Source organism: Eptesicus fuscus, chromosome 1, assembly GCF_027574615.1.
Source record: "Eptesicus fuscus isolate TK198812 chromosome 1, DD_ASM_mEF_20220401, whole genome shotgun sequence".
NCBI classification, from domain to species: domain Eukaryota; kingdom Metazoa; phylum Chordata; class Mammalia; order Chiroptera; family Vespertilionidae; genus Eptesicus; species Eptesicus fuscus.
In genome coordinates, this window is record NC_072473.1 from 91,958,510 (window position 1) to 91,976,630 (window position 18,121).

The 18,121-nt window shown below is 44.0% G+C and overlaps 1 protein-coding gene and 1 non-coding gene across 2 annotated transcripts; both read left to right on the plus strand.

Annotated features, from left to right (window-relative positions):
• Nucleotides 1-273: 273 nt before the first annotated feature.
• Nucleotides 274-18,121, plus strand: GABRE (gamma-aminobutyric acid type A receptor subunit epsilon). Its single transcript, XM_008158714.3, has 9 exons — nt 274-329; nt 4,403-4,623; nt 5,066-5,133; nt 10,267-10,487; nt 11,232-11,314; nt 12,649-12,786; nt 17,035-17,187; nt 17,304-17,503; nt 17,771-18,121. Exons 1-9 carry the CDS (start codon nt 274-276, stop codon nt 18,119-18,121), a joined length of 1,491 nt encoding a protein of 496 aa, XP_008156936.2.
• On the plus strand, nt 12,931-13,009 carry MIR452 (microRNA mir-452). The gene has a single exon (NR_128965.2). It is a non-coding gene; the product is annotated as a microRNA mir-452 (primary transcript).

Sequence of the window (18,121 nt, forward strand, 5' to 3'; positions counted from 1 at the left end):
GGCAGAGGGGAGCAGGGGCCCTAGGCTACAGGGCTCCTTCCTCCCCCTTTTTCCTCCTCCTCCTGCAGCCCTCGCAGACCGCCCCCCTCCACTCCTGGCTGCCGCAACGAACACGTCGTCGGAGATTTCAACGGGGCCCAAGAGGCGGGGCCAAGGCGGGGAGAGTGGGAGGAGTGAAAGTTGGAGCCCAACATAACCATCCACTCTACGCTTGGTGCGGCAAGACCGTGCGCAGCGACCTCCGCACAGGTGGTCGCTCCGGTCTCTGGCAAGATGTTGACCAAAGTTCTCCTGATCCTCCTGGGCTTTCCCATAATCCTGCCGTCTAGGTGAGTCTCCATCCCGGAATCCAGGAGCCTTTCGCGCCCAGCTCCCTCTCCCTGGGAGCGGCTCCGGGGAGCCGCGCACACCTTGCCCCCAGCGCTTGTGCAGCCATCCTCCACACCGCTTCCTCCAGGACTGGCGCTCTAGACCCCTGAAAGGGTGCATCTGGGAAGGAAGGCAGGATGCCTGTCCCCAGGCAGCAGCTGTCGCTGGACTCCCCCTCTCCAAACCAGTGTGGCGGTTGAGAACCAGCACGCCCTCTCTCTCAGAGTCTTCCGTGGGAAGAGGCGAGCGCCCGTGGGGCGACCAGTTTAAGGCAGGCTCTCGCTTCTTGGCCATGGAACTGGGAGTGCGGGTGGAGGCTTTGGGAAGATAGCACCTAAAAACGCGCGCGGCTGGGGAAGCAAAACTGTGCGGAAAGTGTTTGAGTGTTGGCTAGTCTGCCTTCTCGATCTTTTTTTTTTTTTTTTCCCCTGAGCTCCTATAGAGTACCAAGCATGGTGCTGGAGAATTCTGACTTTACTTGCTTCTGCACTAGCGGTTTAGTTTCAGGGTCCCACTCCAGCTATCCACTCTACCCTTTCTACCTCTAGTCTCCCCTTCTTCCTTATTCCTCTTCCCCCAAAACACACACACACACACACACACACACACACACACACACACACACACACATCCTGCTGGTCCTTGGGCAGACTGGAGCCAGAGATCAAAGATTGCTTTTCTCTGAGATCTATGGTTTGGGTCCTGGATTTCAGTCTCTCCTCACTTTTCTAAAGGCTATAAGCATGTTTCCCTTGAGCAGCCAGTTTCTCTCGCACCTTCTGGCCCTGGGACTTTGCTAGGAATGTTCCCTGAATCGCTGGCTTTTTAGGGTGGAAGATAACTGCTTCATATTTTTTTAGAGGGTTTCTTGCTGACTGCGAACTATCAAGTTTTCCTAAGCTTCCCGATCTGCCTAGCATTCTTGAATTCTCCATGGCACTGGGCTTGTGTCTTGATTGTCTGTGTTGGGGAGAATGAAGATGGCTTCTTTTCTCACCTTAAAATGCTTTAGTTCCTCGAGGGAGGGGCTGGCTGTATGGCTCACTGGTGCCCTCACTTGGGGGTGAGGGCAGCAGAGGCTTGGAAAATATTTCTGAATTTGTGCTAGGAATTTCCAGTTATCCACGTCCATCCAGATGTGAAATATACTGATTGGGAGAGCTGATGTGATGACTGGCTAGGGCAAAAGAGGGGTGGGAGCAGGGAAGAAAGAGGGAGGGGGTGCAGAGAGGGAAACAAGCAGGAGGGTGGGCTATTGAGATGGAAAAAACCTTTCTATCCTGGGGGAAGGGCTGCAGTAACTGTTGTTCAAACCTTGTCAACATGGCAACCCATGACGTCAAGAAAGATCTGGGGAGGGGGCAGAGGGGTATGCTGGCAAGAGCCACATCAAACCAGGAATACTTGCTCTGGTTCAGGCTAAGCCTCAAATTAATTGTGTGACTTTAGGCACAGCCCTCCCCTCATCTGAGCCTCAGTTTCTCCATCTGTAAGGTGAAAAAGAGGGCTGATTTTTGGAAAAACACACACACCAGTGGCCCTTCTCCTATTCCCTTCCCTCCTCCCAGCTAGTTGAATGAACATCCTCAGTGGGGGCAGGGGTTGCAGAAATTCAGCTCCATCTTGGACCATCATGTCTAAAAAAAAAGGATGTGAAAAGCCCCATGGAATGATTCCACTAGTCCAGCGTATGAGTGTTTTTCAAGTTTTTGTTTTTTTCTTGCCCTGAAAATGGGTTTAATGGCTGAGGAAAAGAATGCCTTGTCAGCAGCTTCTTAACCCCAAGGATCCCAGGATCAGTGTTTTTGTTTGTTTGTTTACTGCTAAAGATAATTGTAGAATTACAGCAACATCAACTTCCTCTGATATCATTTTCATTGCGGACTAGTGTATGAGCAGGGGGATTTTGGTGATCCCCGGCTTTTGCTTATTTGCCTCTTGAACCTCAGATTCTTTGTTTTTGGCTTCAGACATCAGGGAGGGGCTGCTGCAGTTTCTTGGATAGTCTTGACTGGCAGTGCGAATCCTGATTGTGCTATATTCCCGGCCATGTCACTTATTTTAGTGGGTCTCAAGCCCCTTTTTTCCCTCCTCCCCTCCCAAAGTGATTGGTATTATCTATTTGGGGGACTAAGGGAAAACCTCAGGGAAAGGGGACATCTCTGGATGTGGTATTTAGAAACGGAAACTGTTTTTCCTAAGCCCAGTTCTCCCCTTGCCCACAATGGGAATTAGCCACTTTGTTCATGAGAAATGGCATAGATGTGGCACATCTGTACACCAGTTAAGCCATTTGAAGAGCTTGAAACAGTATAAGTAAATGCATTTTGCTATTCAAATTGGCAGTCCCTTGGTCTGCAGTACAGAGGCCATGCCCACATCTTCTGCCCTGTTAACCCCTTATTTTAGGAAACAAGTTTCCTTATGGCTTTTAAAAAATAAAATAATTTTGAAGGTGTAATATACAAATATAAAAATATAGAAATCCAAGCAAATAGCTCAGTGCATATTCACAAAATAAACATGCTATTGTAACCCCCACTAAACCAGGGAATAGAATGTTCCAGTCACTTTCACCCTCGCCCCTTACAGCCCTCACTACATGCCCCCCCACCAGTCCACTCCTCCCAAATGAAACCACTCTCCTGTTTTCTAGTATCACAGATCGGTTTTCCTCGTAGCTTATCGAAAAGCTTTTGATTATATATTTTTTCAAAGATATGTAAAAGTAGAGGGAACAGTAGAGTGAATCTCCTTGTACCCATCATCGGCCTCATTAATTATCAACTTATGGCCACTCTTATTTTCTCTGTACCCAACAAACTCTCCACTTTCAGCTTAAATTATTTTAAAACAAATCTTCTAAGTCATTATATCATTTTACATGTAATAATTTTAGTATGTATTTCTAGTCATCAGGCCCTCAAAAACATAATAAAATACCACGATTACACCAAAAATTTTAGAAGAATTTCTTCATGCTGAAGAAACTATCTAGTCAGTGTTCAGATAGCCCCTATTTTGTCATAATTTTTTGTTTTGTTTTTTAGTTTGCCTTTTAAAATCAGGGTCTGAATAAGGTCCATAAATTTACAATTTTATTAGCATTTTTATTTTTCAAAACTTCTTATTGCATTAGAACGTGTATTCACACAAAAGTGCTCAAATCATAAGTGTACAGCCCATGAGTTGTCCAAAAATTGCCACACTGATATCAAGACACCCACATTAGGAACTAGAACATGATCAGGACCTCAGAAGACCCTTGGTAACCCCTTCCTCACTGCCTCTTAGTAAGGTAGCACAATCTTGACTAAATAAATATATTGGCAGGTGGCTTTTAAAATTTTTGTTTTAATTTAATTATTCTTCTCCTTAGTTTCTTGGCTATGGTGCATGGCTGTGGCTCTCAGGGTAGATTTCTGCTGGCCATCTATTTCTTGGATGACAGTCCTTGGGTGAAGGACTCCTGCCCTTTCTCAATGCTTAGAGTTTCCCCCAACCCCCAGCCTCCAACTCCAATGAAATGAGTATCACGAAAGCAAAGAAATGCAGACTATTCCCACAGTGTTCCAACCCTCTCTGGGAGAGGTTTCTCTGGCTTTCCTGAGCATTCCTCAGCAGTCCTGGCCCTCTGCCTGCCCATTTGCTCCTGGATGGTGCTGGTCAGGCAGACTGGAGACCAAGCCTAGCAACTGCAGCTGCTTGGCTAGAGCTCATACATCAGTGCCTTCACCATTTTACATTGAAAAATTATTTTAAAATATTGAGCTCAGTTTTGATATTGATTTTTTAAAAAAAATAAAGAATGATCATAAAAAAGGGATAGCATGGAAAATTTCCAAAGAGCAGCAAGATTTAGAAAAAATAAATAAGTATAATCTGTTACTGGCTCATAACTTACTGTTGCTAGTCACTCTTTAACTATGCCTTAGGTTTCAGATTATTTTGGTTTGCTTCTGTCCAGAGAGGTACCTACTGAGACACCTACAGATTGAAGGACAGAGATTCATTTTTTGTTTGTGTATTCTAGGATTGAAGAAACTCATGTTGAATCAGAGATGGGACCATGTGCTCATCATGATGATGTCTATGGCCCGAAGCCCCAGGATCCCAAAAAGAAACTCCCCTCTGAAGAAGTAAAGCCCACTGCTATTGATACCAACCGTGACCTTGGAAAACTGCCAGCAGCCACTGAAATCCTGGACAGTATCCTGAATAACTCTGATTACAAACTGCGCCCTGGCATTGGTGGTAAGTAATAGAACTTAGTTCTTCCCTCCCAGAGGGGAGTGAGTTTGAGGGCATAAGTATAGAGAATAAGCCTGGGGTGTTGGTGAGGGTGCCAAGCATGTGGGCAGGAACATCTGTTGCTCACCTCTCAGGTAAGAGAGGTCAACTATAGCTCAGCAATGCCATTTATCTTGGTCTAGACTTTTTCCTTCTCTCATCCCATCTTTCCAGCTATAAAATGAGATGACTGAACGAGGTGATGTGATCTTTGAGGTATGTATAACTCTTAAAAGTCTATGAATTGGTTCTTGCCATGAAAGAACAAAGAAAAGAAAAGGATTGGGTGTTGAAACCATTTAGTTTAACCCTGATTCTTCTCCCTTTTTCTCCCCTCAGACCACACCCTTCCCTGTCACATGCCCTTGTAGGAAACTTACCTCTGCTACTTCTGCTTCCTTTACAGAGAAACCCACTGTGGTCACTGTTGAGCTCTCTGTCAACACCCTTGGTCCTATTTCTATCCCAGACATGGTGAGTACTGAGCTTTGATACAATATCTCCTAAGTTAGGGAGTTGATCCATGAGGCCTTTCACATACTTCTTTTTTCTGCTCTTTATGTCTGTAATGCAAGTTTATGGTGGCAGGGGGTTTGGGGGTAGAGATTTTAATCAACACTGACTTGAAAAGGAATCTGGGAAAGGTAAGTCCCTCACTGCCTGAAGAGGACCTTCAGAAGCCTGACTACATCTTCCAGTCTTTCATTCAAAACAAAAATAATAAAGCAACTTTAAATACCACAATGGAATGGCTTTTTTTCTTCTAATAATGATTTTTATGGACTTAAGACTATAGTTAGCAACTCTCGCTCTAAGACTGTTTCTCTAATTTTTCCCTGGTTCCTTCTCTCCTTTTCTACTGCTATCATTCTAGTGTTGGTTCTGTCCCCAGTTAGCCTTCATTATCTCCCACTTGAAGAACACAAAATTCAAGGTTTCTGCCTACCCCAGTCCACATACCAACCTGGCCTCCTGAGTCATGTATCTCTTACAATTCTGACCCTGCTTAAAGCATGAAGTTTAAACCCATACTGTAGCAGTCAGAGTCCTCCATGGCTGGAGCCAACTCAGGATTCTGGTTTTGTTTCTTTTAGCCCCTCTACTCACAGTAGACTATGTGTGTTCACTAACTATCGTGTGCCTCTGAGTCATTGTTCAAGGTATGCCATTGCTCCAATTTTCTGTTTGGCATGAGCCTTATCCTTCAGGGTCTAGCTCAAATAACATCCTTTCATGGCATTATTCCTGACCTCCACAGCTACTTATTGCTCCCTTTTTATACATAGCCCTTTCTTTAACATGCAGATCTTTCTTGCTTATATCCCAGTTGTTTACTTGACCTTCCTTACCTCATCCTAGCTAATATAATGGTAATATGCAAATTATCCACCACTCCATCACAAAGATGGTGGTGCCCATAGCCACAGATGGCGGCACCCAGTCCCCTCAGCCTCGCCAGAGTCCCCCAGTCCTAGGGGGGCTGCCGCTGAGAGCAGGCAGTGTGAGTGGCCTGGTGGAATGCTTGCTTTGTTGCCATGGTGACACCACAGCTGCAGAGAGCCTCTGGGGGATAGGGGGGCTGCCCCACAGCCTCCACGGCTGAGCACAGGCCCGGAGAGGAGAATACAGGCCCACCTCCCATGGAAGCAGCGCGGCTCCAGCGGTGTGCTGTGGTTCCTGCTGGCTCCCACAGAAGTAGTGGGCGGCCTACTGTGTGAGATATTGTGCAATGGGCTACTAGTTATATTATAATTATGTGCTCTATGTCTGCCTTGCTCCCTCAACTATGTGCTTCTTAATGTCAAGGACTCAGTATATGTTAGCTGAACAAGTGAATTATGAAAGATATTCTGCACAAGTCACTTTAATCTACCCAGTCTGATAATGAGAAAGGTTGTGGTAACCAACTCCATTATAGCCATAACCTTTGGCCTGGCTCTGGCAAGACACAGTTTTAGTGTGTCTGGTATCCTACAAGCATCATTGGGTGAGCTCAGAGTCTAGGCTTTGAGATGGGATTTGCAAATAGACACTCAGAGGTAAATAAACATTCATGGTAGATCAAGATGTTTATATAAGCTGAGTGGAAGGATGAGATTCCCCCTTATGATGCTTTAGCTACCAGGTTCTTCAGGCATGGTGTACTTATGTATTACTATGTAACAAACTACCTCAAAACACGGAATCTTAAAACAACAAATAGTCATTAGCTCACATTTCATGTGGGCTAGGAATCCAGACATGATTTAGCTGAGTACTCTATTTCAGGGTCTCTTACAAGGTTGCAGTTAAGGTGTCAATTGAGGGTGACATCTCATCTGAAGGCTCAACTGAGGAAAGATCTACTTCCAAGCCTTCACATGTTTGTTGGCAGATTTTATTCCATGCTGGCCATTAGCTGGAAGTCTCCCACAGTCCTTGCCATGTAGGCTTCTACACAGTGTAGCTCAGAACATGTGGTTGATTTCCCTCAGAGTGAGCAAGAACATGAGAAAAAATATTCACAAACTTGTAATCTAATTTTGGGAGTGGCATCCCATAGCTTCTGTGGTATTCTGTTCATTAGAAGCAAGTCATTAGGTCTAGCCCCAGATCAGTGGAGAGGATTACATGAGGGCATGAACACCAGGAGGTGAAGATTATTGAGGGCCTTCTTAGAGCCTGCCTAATACACATGACCATGATCAAGTAAAGGCCTGTAACAACTAAAATGGTATGCTGGGTAATAACAAAGCAGAAGAGAAGCATGAGAGCAGACAGATCTTTTTGAGTTTCTGTAGAGAATTTAAAGTATTTTCTCTTCCCTTGATGTCAGGTTTACTTTTTGCTATTATCAATGTGCTTATCATTAACTGAGTGATTTTAGCAATTAATTTGATTTAAATTGTTGATATACTAAGAAACACTGGGCTCTGAGCAAGACCCAGAGGTTGAGGTCTTGTAGTCCCACTATCATGACCACTATTTACTCTTAACAGAAAATGGATCTTTCAGGTTATTAGTGTAGGGATGGAGAAAGTGGCCTGAAGAATAGTGGACAATTTGTGGCCACAACCTCTTTGCTATCTGTGTAAGATACAATTTTGAGAAGACAATTTCTTATCATCTATAAGATACCTTGTGGCAGCAAAGCAGTAGCCCTACTCATAGTAGCTGAATTCTCCATCTCTTCTTGCTCTGCCCCTATTAATGTTTGTAGCATTGGCCTTACCTGAGGTGCCAGGAAGCACTGATACCTGACAATCCCAAGTGATGCAGTTTAATAACTCAGCAGTCATCGAATCTGACATCCAACACAGAACTGGTCCAAAGAGGAGTCAACTTGATTTTCTTTGGCCAGTAAGGTGGTGCTTTAGTCAAGTTACTTTAGAAGATTCTAAGCACTTCTGTGGTATTAAAGTTCCTGAGAAGTTTGTCCTTTTATATAGTTCCACATTGTTCTTTAAGCTGTGGGAGTTACCAGTTCTTATACAGCCTACTTTTCCCTGGTGACACTATAGAGTCCTATGGTTGCTTATGGCTCTCACAGCACTTGGATCCTCATGACATATTCTATGGCAGGCAAAGCTGCCACTGTAATCCCCGCTTTATGTTTAAGGCAATTAAGTCTCTTAGCAAGGTTGTGAGTCCCCAGAGTGGAAGTTGTTGTTTGAGTGTTCTTGGAGTTCCAAAACCCTTCAGTCAGATGTTATGTGGAGGACAGAAATTGTCCCCAGAGAGAGAAATCTGAGCCCACAGCATATGGATTTAAATTAAATGTTTCTACTAGTCTTCTGGCTTGAGCTTAGAAGACAGTGACCAGTCTGGGAATGACTTCCAATCACAGCACCGAAAGTTGCTAAGGCTGCTTCTTGCTGTGGTAATTATCATAAACAATTCTAATTAAGCTAACTCCTTGACACTGAATTTCTAGAGTTTCAGCTGAGCTAAGAGATGTAAAGCCTAAGCTTCCTTGTCAAAGTGATGGAAAATGAAACTGTTAGCTATTAGATGATGTGAAGTGAACTTACATTTGGTAGCTTGTTAAATATAAACTAAATGCTCATTTGAAACACTATAACATTGAGCAAGAGCACAGTCAGGATTGTGGAGGGAAATGCTCCTCCTCATTACCAAGCACTTCATATGGCCTGAGAATGAAGGAGGCTGTGCAAATCAAGTTGGAGCTGCCAACCACTTGGGACTGAAGAAACACTGAAGGCCACTTGTGAGGCCTGGATGGAGGAGCCTGGCGGGTCAGGGCTGAGGGCACCCAAGTGAATGGTATCCAGGCTCTGTCATCTTTTTTCTGTCTGCTTCTCTGGACTACTGCATGGAATATTCTCAGTCTGGGAGGTTGGATCCCACCAGTTCTCACCACCTTTTGGGGTAAGCAGCAAAGGCAAGCAGGGATTATCTTGACCTTCCCCACTGCAGGCTCTACTGGTGTCCAGGGTTATGAGTGGCTGGTTGGTGTTCATTGTTTGATGCAGGATAACTCAGAGTAAAGACCTATGTATTCTGCAGAGGGAAATTGGATCTCAGTACCCAAAGAGATTGTTGGTGCAAGTGAAATAAACACTGGAGAGGGAAATCAGTGAAGCTTGTCCCAGGACAAGGCTATGGTAATGGTGATCTGAGCATCAGTGCCAATGTACTGTTGTTAACTATTTGTGTGACTTTGGACAGGCTCCTTCCTTTCTGAGCCTCAGTTTCCATACCTGTAAAGTAAAGGCAGTTGAGCTAGCCCTCAAGGTTCTACCTTGGCTTAGTTCTGGTACTTATTATTTAAGCTGCTTGCAGTTCTATTATAATCTGCTTTTTCTCCCTTCAGTAGCAGTGGTACAGATTTCCGGTTGCTCATGCTTCTTCATGCACACCCATTCAGAGGTTAGGTGCTCGTGTTTAAGAAAAAAGAAACAAAATTATTCAAAAAACATTCAACTAAATAGACATTTTTCTTGTGACTCAAAGTATTTCATTTTTAAGGATTTAGGTTAATTAACATCTGTGTTCCCCAAATAAAAGCTGAAAGACAAAACTTTGCTGTATATGTTTGTGAATGTTTGAAATGATTTTGAGCTGAGATCTTTGGTTTGCTATGAAACAATGGGGGCTGAGAGAGTGTTGACCTGGCTGGAGTAGCACAACAGTCCTATAAGGGAGTGGTAATGTGATGAGTCCAGCCCATGAAATTAAGCCACTATTGCCTGTCTGTTTCTAGATGAAATGTATCTTCCCAGACTGTTATCCATTTGGGAATATTTCTTTCCTTTTGGAATACCTGGAAATAGAAAAATCCTACAACCAAACTCATGCTGGTTTCCTCTAATGCCAGTGGTGGGGAACATCCTGCCCATAGGCCATAAAAGGCCTGAGAAATCATTTGTTCTGGTTTTGCCAAGGCATTAGCGGTGAGTTAATAAAAAAAATGTTTGACCAAATATAGCAGACTAATTTTTAAGTTGATAATTTTGTATGACCTGTCAATGATGTTATAAATATCCAAATGGCCTTTGGCAGAAAAAAGATTGCCCATCCCTGCTCTATGCAAACCTAAGTGGGTTTCTATCTGCTTAATAATCTTGTCACAGGATTTCATGGGCTTTATTTTATCTTTTCCACCAGGAGTACTCCATTGACATCACCTTGTACCAGACCTGGTATGATGAACGCCTCCGTTACAATGGCAGCTTTGAGAGCTTTGTTCTGAATGCCAACATGATGAGCCAGTTATGGATCCCAGACACCTTTTTTAGGAATTCTAAGGAGATCCGTGTATATTCGGTCACTGTGCACAGCCAGGTGGTCCGCATCCACAGGGATGGCAAAGTGTTGTACACAGATAGGTATGTCAAACCTCTGGAATCTCATCCCTTGGGACTCTTCCTCCCCTTCTGAGACTTTTTTGCCTAAGAAACATGGACAGAGGTTTCATCCTCGATGATACTTCTAAGGGCCTTTCCAAAATTTCTGAGACCACAAGCTCAACCCCCTCATGTATAGACACAGACACTAAGGCTTCAAAATAGAAATATGCTATTTAAGGCCACACCAAGTGTCTGGCAGAGCTGGAACTGGTACCCATTTACTAGGCTCCAAGTCCAGAGCTCTCCTACTAGAATGGATCAGTATGACTACATTGCCTGGACAATTCCATCCAGAGAGGTCACTGGATGTAAAGACACATTCATAGTGGTGGAATTGTCTAGGTGGAGCAGTAAAACAGTGGTCAGAAAGATAGTAAAGACCAGGTTGGGTACCTGAATGCCTGGCAGGGGAAGGTTGTGAATGGCTGGTGTAGTGGGGAGGGGCAGGGAGCAGTGATAGAGAGTGGGAAAGTGTTGGCAGTTTCTGGAAGCTGGGATGAGCAAGAAACAAAAGCCCATCTACCTCAGTACTTAGTTTTCTGATGATGGAGACCAGAGTAGCCAGATACTTCCAAGCTGTTCTTCCTGTCTTTTTGTCTTTCCTTTGAGCTTTTTTACTCAAATCCCACTGTTGCCATTCATTGGTGGTGGTCCTCGGGCCCAAGTTGAGTGTATATGTAAGTGTTTAGAACCAGCCTAATGAGGCTTCTTTCTCCCTTCCAGGATGACCATTGATGCTGGATGTTCATTCCACATGTTCAAATTTCCAATGGATTCTCACTCTTGCCCTCTATCTTTTTCTAGCTGTGAGTACCTTCTTAGGTTTCTGGGGCCCCAGAGTCATACTGGGATCCCCCTTTTTCTCATCTTTGCCCTTTATATTTCTCCTAAGTTGGTGCCAGGATTGCCCAGGACCACCCAATCCATGCTCATCTCCTTTCCTGCTGACAATACTGTGTTGCTCAACCTGTGCCTCATGTTGGGTTCCTTTCTCTCCCTTTCACTCCATCTCAAGTCTGTTATCCACCACTGAAGTGTATCTCATGTATGTCTGTTCCTTTCCATCTCCACTGTCACTGACTTAAATAGGTCTTTGTTATCTTCCACTCGGACTTTTGCAACATCTTCACTTTGAAGCTGAAGATGTCCAAAACTAAATATATAGCCTACTCCCAATCTCTATCCCCAAAACAAATGTGCTTCTTCTGTGTTCTCACCTATCTCATTGAAAGGCATCATCACCAACTAAGTTGTTCAAGCCAAGAACTTTGATGCTTCTTTCTCCTTCACCTGCTACATCTAATCAATTACATCATGTTGATATTCTCTTCCAAATCACTATTGATCCTGTCTGTCCCTCTGCATTTTCATTGCCACAGCTTCAAATCCTGCCTTCATTCATTTTATTATGCCTGGATTACTGCACTGGCCTCCCATAACTGGTATCCTTGTCAACAAGCTATCTTCATATTTATGACCAGGGTGACCTAGCTGAAGAATCATTTAGAATAGGTCATTTCTTAGTTTCAAATCCTTCCTTATCTCTCATGTACCAATTCCAAATCATTATAATGTTCCTCAAGGCCCATCACAAATTGGCCCCTGATAACTACCCCTGTGTACTTCATTTAACACCTGTTAGCGATCCATCCTGAACTTTTAACATTTCTTAATACATAGAACACCTTTCTCACCCTTTCAGCCTCATACATATAAAGAAAACTGACTCAACTTTAAAGACTTATTGGGAATGTCACCTACTCTAAGAAGTCTTTTCTGGATATATCCCCAAATGATCTTTCCTCCTCTGTTTCCCTACTGTCCAAGGGTAGAGGTTTCTCAGAACAATTTTAAGAATTACAGATGTATACTCACTGTCCGACTCAATAAAATGAGAATGCTTGAGAGGCAGGGTTCCCACCTTATTCCTCTATGCATTTCCAGAACAAGGCCTGGTACTGAGGAATGCTCAATAAATGCACTTATTGAATGGATTTCAACAACAAGGTAAGAGAGGCAAGGTGCCACACTGGTGAGGCCAGAGTCAGGACTCCAAAGCATTGTTCAGACTCCATGTTGATGGAGACCTCCACAAGGCTTCCCAGTCTCACATGACCCTCCTTCTCACATTTCTTTACAGCTTCCTATCCTGAGAATGAGATAATGTACAAGTGGAAAGATTTCAAGCTTGACATCAATGAGAATAATTCCTGGAAGCTCTTCCAGTTTGATTTTACAGGAGTGAGCAATGAGACCAAAATTATCTCAACTATGGCCGGTAAGTGCTCCTATTTGAACCAGGGCTAAGCAGAGTCCCAGGAGGGTGGTAGGGATGAGTGGAAGTAGCCATCATAGATATAAATGCTATGTAATCATACCGTGGAAATATCGTAGAACATGGCTCCTGTCTTGTTAATGCTAAGCACTTACAACTGTTTGCAGAGGAAACTGAGACTTTGTAACTACATCTCAGTCTCATCTGCAAAGAAGTAAGTGCTTTGCCAAGCCCCGCACAGGGTAAGTAGTTAAAGTTATATTGTCAGAATTTGCAACTAGCTTTGTCATGCAGACCCTTCAGTTTCAAGTCTTTGTTATAACTGACCTACTTGAATGACTATGGGGAATATAGCTCATGTGAGTTCTCCATACCCAGAACCCATCCAAGCCAGCTGAGTGAGAATCAAAGACTTTCCTAATAGGAGATAGAAGCTAGAGTTCTAATGTCAACCAGGTGAGGTCTGGGGTAGTATGGAGGAAGTTTCAGCAGCTACAATAGCTGCTGCATTGACATTTATTTTAAAGGAGCAGCTCTGACAAGCACAGATTCCTGTCAAAGGCTTCATGGTAAATTCAACATGGGTATGTGCTGACCACTGGTTTTCTGATCTTGTTTCTAAAAAGGACCAGATGGGAGGGTCCTGGGTCTCATACTTCAGCTTCCAACGAGGTGTGAGCATCTTTGCTTGTGTTCCTAGGTGATCTGAATAAGAAGCCAAGGGACCTCCTCAGGGTTGCTCCCAGAGCAGCCCTGGAAATCCTCTTCACACATACTGACCAAGTCAGGGCAGTGGAGGCACTGCCCTCATCGTCTCCAGAATGCGGATGAAGCCATTCACCAAACCAACCATTTGCCGTGGAGGCATCTTGCTTTGTGTCCATGAGGCTAGGCAGGAAATCTGCTTTTGCTTTACTTGTTGAGTCACTGGGTGAGGGATAGCTCATGCTCATCTGGCTAGAGCTTTGCTTGCACAATGCTAGGTAGGGGGAGAGGTCTGCCTTATAAATGCTTTCCTTTTTCTTGGGAATTCTGGGTAAGCAGTTTCACTACTTTTGACTTTGAATCCTTGATCTTCTGTCAGCTAACCATGGGCCTGCCTCTTGCCTTTCTTCATCTCAGTTTCCCCAAACAGGTAGGACCCATCATCAAAAGTGGCAGAGGAGACAAGGCCCAGGGGCTTTCAAGTCACTAGTGGTTCCGTTTAGTAGATAGTTGTGCATTGTTTCAAAATGGTACCCTAGTGACTACAAAGCCCCAGAGCCAGCATCATCACTAAAGCAATGGCAATAGGTAAGCACCAGCCTTCCCTGGGAGAGATAAGGGTTCTTACGGAGAAAAATAAAATAAAAAGAGGGCTTCTTTTTCTTCTGCTAGAGACTAGTTGATCTGGAATCATGGTTTCTCCAGTATCACAGTTATCTTGGGGACTGATCCCAAACTCTTCCACTTCCAGTCGCCTCAAGGGCAGGCTCTCCATAAGTAGTAAACTTAAGTACTAAGCTCCTAAAGGTTCAGAGAGCAGTGGTAGCTTGCTACTCTGGCTACCTTTGGTGTAGAGCCAGAAGGTTCTCAGAGATCCCAGCCTTGACTCCAGTGACTAAGCCAACCTTCACTAGTTACTGTTGAGACTCTGATGGAATTTTACCTATGATTAGGACTTTGCTTTCTTTTCTTTTTTTAAATTTGTCTTTATTGTTGATAGTATTACAGATGTCCCCTTTGTTTTTGTTTTTTCCCCATTGAGTTCCTCCACCAGGCACCCACCCCTCCTAAGCCTTCACCACACTATTGTCTGTGTCCATGGGCTAGGTATATATTCATATAAGTTTCCCAGTTAATCTCCCCCTACCCCTCTACCTACCCCTGTCTTAGGACCTCACTTTCTTGACAAAGAGTTTCTTTCTTCTCTAGACAATTCTGTCCATCAAAAAACTCTCCCTGTTCATCTGAAATTAGAGTCTCTGGAACTTCCACCCATTGGATCTAGTTCTTTCCCCCTAAAATTATTGAGCTTATAGTAAGTCCAGTCACTTTTCCACAAGGTCAAGATTAAAGGGCCAGTATTATGGTTGCAGCCCTGGGTCATATTCTTGTATAAGCCATTGAACACTAGTTCCTTTTTCTTCCCTTGTTACTAAAAGTTTTGGGTCCACTCATCCTTCTAGTTCCAGTCCTCTGGACACCATCTTTTTAATTGTGCTCCCCTGACACAATTAGTGCAGTGACCAACTTGGGGTCTGACCAAAGCAGATAAGAGCAGAAAACATCTCTACCTATTTTTTCTTTGCTTTGGCTCCTTAGCCCCAGGTATTTCCATCCCGTTTTTCCCTTACTCATGCTCCTGCATTCCTCAAAAATAACAAAGTGGTGTGTGTTAGTATCTTTCTATCAGCCTTCAAAGATAAATTTCTGTTGACAAGTGGAGGTTCGTCTTTGGCTGGAATAAATAAAATAAAAAGAGTAAAAGCCAATAAGATAATAAGTCTTCATGCAATAAGAATATATACACTCAGCAAACTTGTGTGTGAGTGGTTGTAGCTAAATAGGGTTGTGGTAAATTTTAGTCAAGACCCCAGGACAACAGAACTAGGAACTTGATAAATACATTCTGGCCAGAGACAAGTGTAATCGGTCCCTGAAACAACCCTGGAGTTCTATCCCCAAAGCTACTAGTCCGGACACAATTATTCCACTAACCCCAGGACATGTCCTTGCCTTTTTTCAGAATATTCTGTGAAATCTTGTCCATTGTCAGTGCTACCAAGGTGAGTAGGAAAGGCTGTTGTTCTCACTCAGCTCCAACACACTCAGACTGGACAGGTGATCTACTTTTCAAAATTAGAGGACACATGACCAAGTTAGTGCTCTGGTCTGCTGCACAAGGCATTTTGACGCAGCAGCAAGACTTGCTGAGTGTGTGCTAGGTTCCTGGCTATACCAGGCTTAGATGATGGGCAGGATCCAGGCCACAGGGGTGCTCTGAAAGGGTTTGAAAGGGGTTTCAAGGCCAAGGAATTCTGTAGTATCACTGAGATGGGGGGTTTGGAGCTTAGCTTCACTAAGGAGCCAACATTTGAGCTATTATACATCCAATGTGATGTTGACAAAGAAAAGGGATGTTTTGGGTTCAGAAAAGCCCCCAAATTTCTGGAGTCATGGTGGGCATGCAGTGTTTGAGATGAATGTGTCATAGTAGAGGGCAGCATGAAACGTACAATAGAAGATACTATTTGCAGAGGTAGTTTGTCATTAGGTCCTATTGAAGTCATCAACCATTTATGGAGAGAGCCAACATCAAGGACTCAATGCCCAACTGAATGTCAAGATCCCAGCATCCTGTGGGTGTATACTCTATATACCTGACATCTAGAGAACTAAATAAAATTTTCCATTTCAGCTAATTCTTCTGTTTTTCCAAAACACTCAATTTGGGTTATGGTACTAGATTAAGAACAGGGAGTCCAGCGTTTGAATATTGGTATAAATATACAAGCTATTGCAGGGAATCTGAGAATAGATAGGATTAGCTTAGGGTATGGTGGTGTGTGCATATGTGTGTAAGATGTCAGTTAGAGTCAGTCCGTGGTGGGCTTTTGGTGTCAGGTACATAGTGTAAAATTGATTCTGTAGCTCTTTTGGAGCAGGGAACCAACAGAGGTTTGGGATTAGGCTAGTGATTTCTTTTGGCCATCGATGGAACAGTGCTAAGGTATTTAACCAGCATATGAATGTACGGGAAGGAGGCCTAATAGATTCTGTGCTTCTCCCACCACCTCACAGAGCACCCTTGGCTCTTTTGCTGAGAATAAATATAGTAAGGGCCAATAGTGTATGTGTACAGCTGTGATTCTGCAGAGTAGATGTGGCAACTCAGTGGACGTAAAGGCCTCAGTCAGACATCTGGACATTAGCTGTGTGGTCCTAATATATAGAGAGCTAGCTGATTTTTCACTTTCATCTGACTCTTCTGCCATCCTGGAAAGGCAGATGTAGGGTGTGGGACAGTGAACTGAGAAAGAAGCAATTAAGGTTCTTCTCCTGGCTTAGCTCTTAACTGACCATGGCTCTTGCAGAGTGTCTCTTTTCTGGGCTTCTGATTCTCTAGGTGGCACTGGAATAATATGCCTCTATCCTAGGACTGTGGTAGGGATCCCATGGGCTGAACAATGGGACCTTTAATATGCTTGCCCTGCCGGGGAAGACCCTTATGTCATTGCTGTAATAAATGGTATTTTTTATGTTTTCCAGGTGATTTCATGGTCATCACACTTTTCTTCAATGTAAGCAGGCGATTTGGCTTTAATGCTGTTCAAAACTATGTCCCTTCTTCTATGACCACGATCATGTCCTGGATTTCCTTTTGGATCAAGAAAGAATCTGCTCCAGCCAGGACCTCTTTAGGTAAGTGGGTAAGATGGGCATCCACCTGGGCACAGAATTGCCTTCTCACGGATCCTTTCAGCAGTGTGATATATGGATACGTAGCTAAGCCTACCTCCACTCCTGTGCTTTAACAGGCATCACCTCTGTACTCACCATAACCACATTGGGCTCCTGTACCCAGAAGAATTTCCCACGTGAATCCTATATGACAGCCTTGGATGTCTACATTGCTATTTGCTTCCTCTTTTGCTTGTGTGCTCTGGTGGAGTTTGCTGTGCTTAACTTCCTGATCCACAACCACACGAAACCCCGTGCTTCTCCGAGACTTCGCTATGTATGAGCTGGGTATGGGAGTGGTAGCATGGTTTGGGAGTATTGAAGCATGCAAGTAAGGGCACTAGAATTCATGGCACATGAGTAGCCAACTCACTGAGTAGTGGGGGGTAACCTAAAGTGTTATGGGGAGTTGAATAAACTTTCTAATGTGATGGTGGGAATTTGGGGAGGGGGCAAAAAATGTGTGCCCAGGACAGAATCTCTAGAAACCCCTGAGGCTTGGTTCATCTTTTCTTTACTATTTCCCCTTCCTTGGTCATTTCAGCCTCCTACCCGTGCCCGTGACCTTACCCCAACCCGTACCCATGCCAAACAACAGCAGCAGGAAGATATTTTTATGCATGACTTCGAGGAATCTGGTGAGGAGAGTGATGAAGAAGATGGCCCATCTTGCCCAGCTCAGCAGTCCCTCAACCCGAGTCTCACCCAGCGCCGTCGCAGCTGCTGCAGGATCTGCAAGTACTTGTGCGTGGTCCGCAGTTGTGATGGCAGTTTTTGGCAGCAGGGCCGCCTCTTCATCCACATTTACCGCCTGGATAACTACTCACAAGTTATTTTCCCAGTGACCTTCATCTTTTTCAATGTGCTCTACTGGGTTATTTGCTTTAACCTGTAG

Coding starts and splice junctions, on each gene's coding strand:
- GABRE (XM_008158714.3), top strand. CDS start 274: ATGTTGACCAAAGTTCTCCTGATCCTCCTGGGCTTTCCCATAATCCTG. Junction 330..4,402: donor CCCATAATCCTGCCGTCTAG/GTGAGTCTCCAT, acceptor TGTGTATTCTAG/GATTGAAGAAACTCATGTTG. Junction 17,188..17,303: donor TCCAGCCAGGACCTCTTTAG/GTAAGTGGGTAA, acceptor GTGCTTTAACAG/GCATCACCTCTGTACTCACC.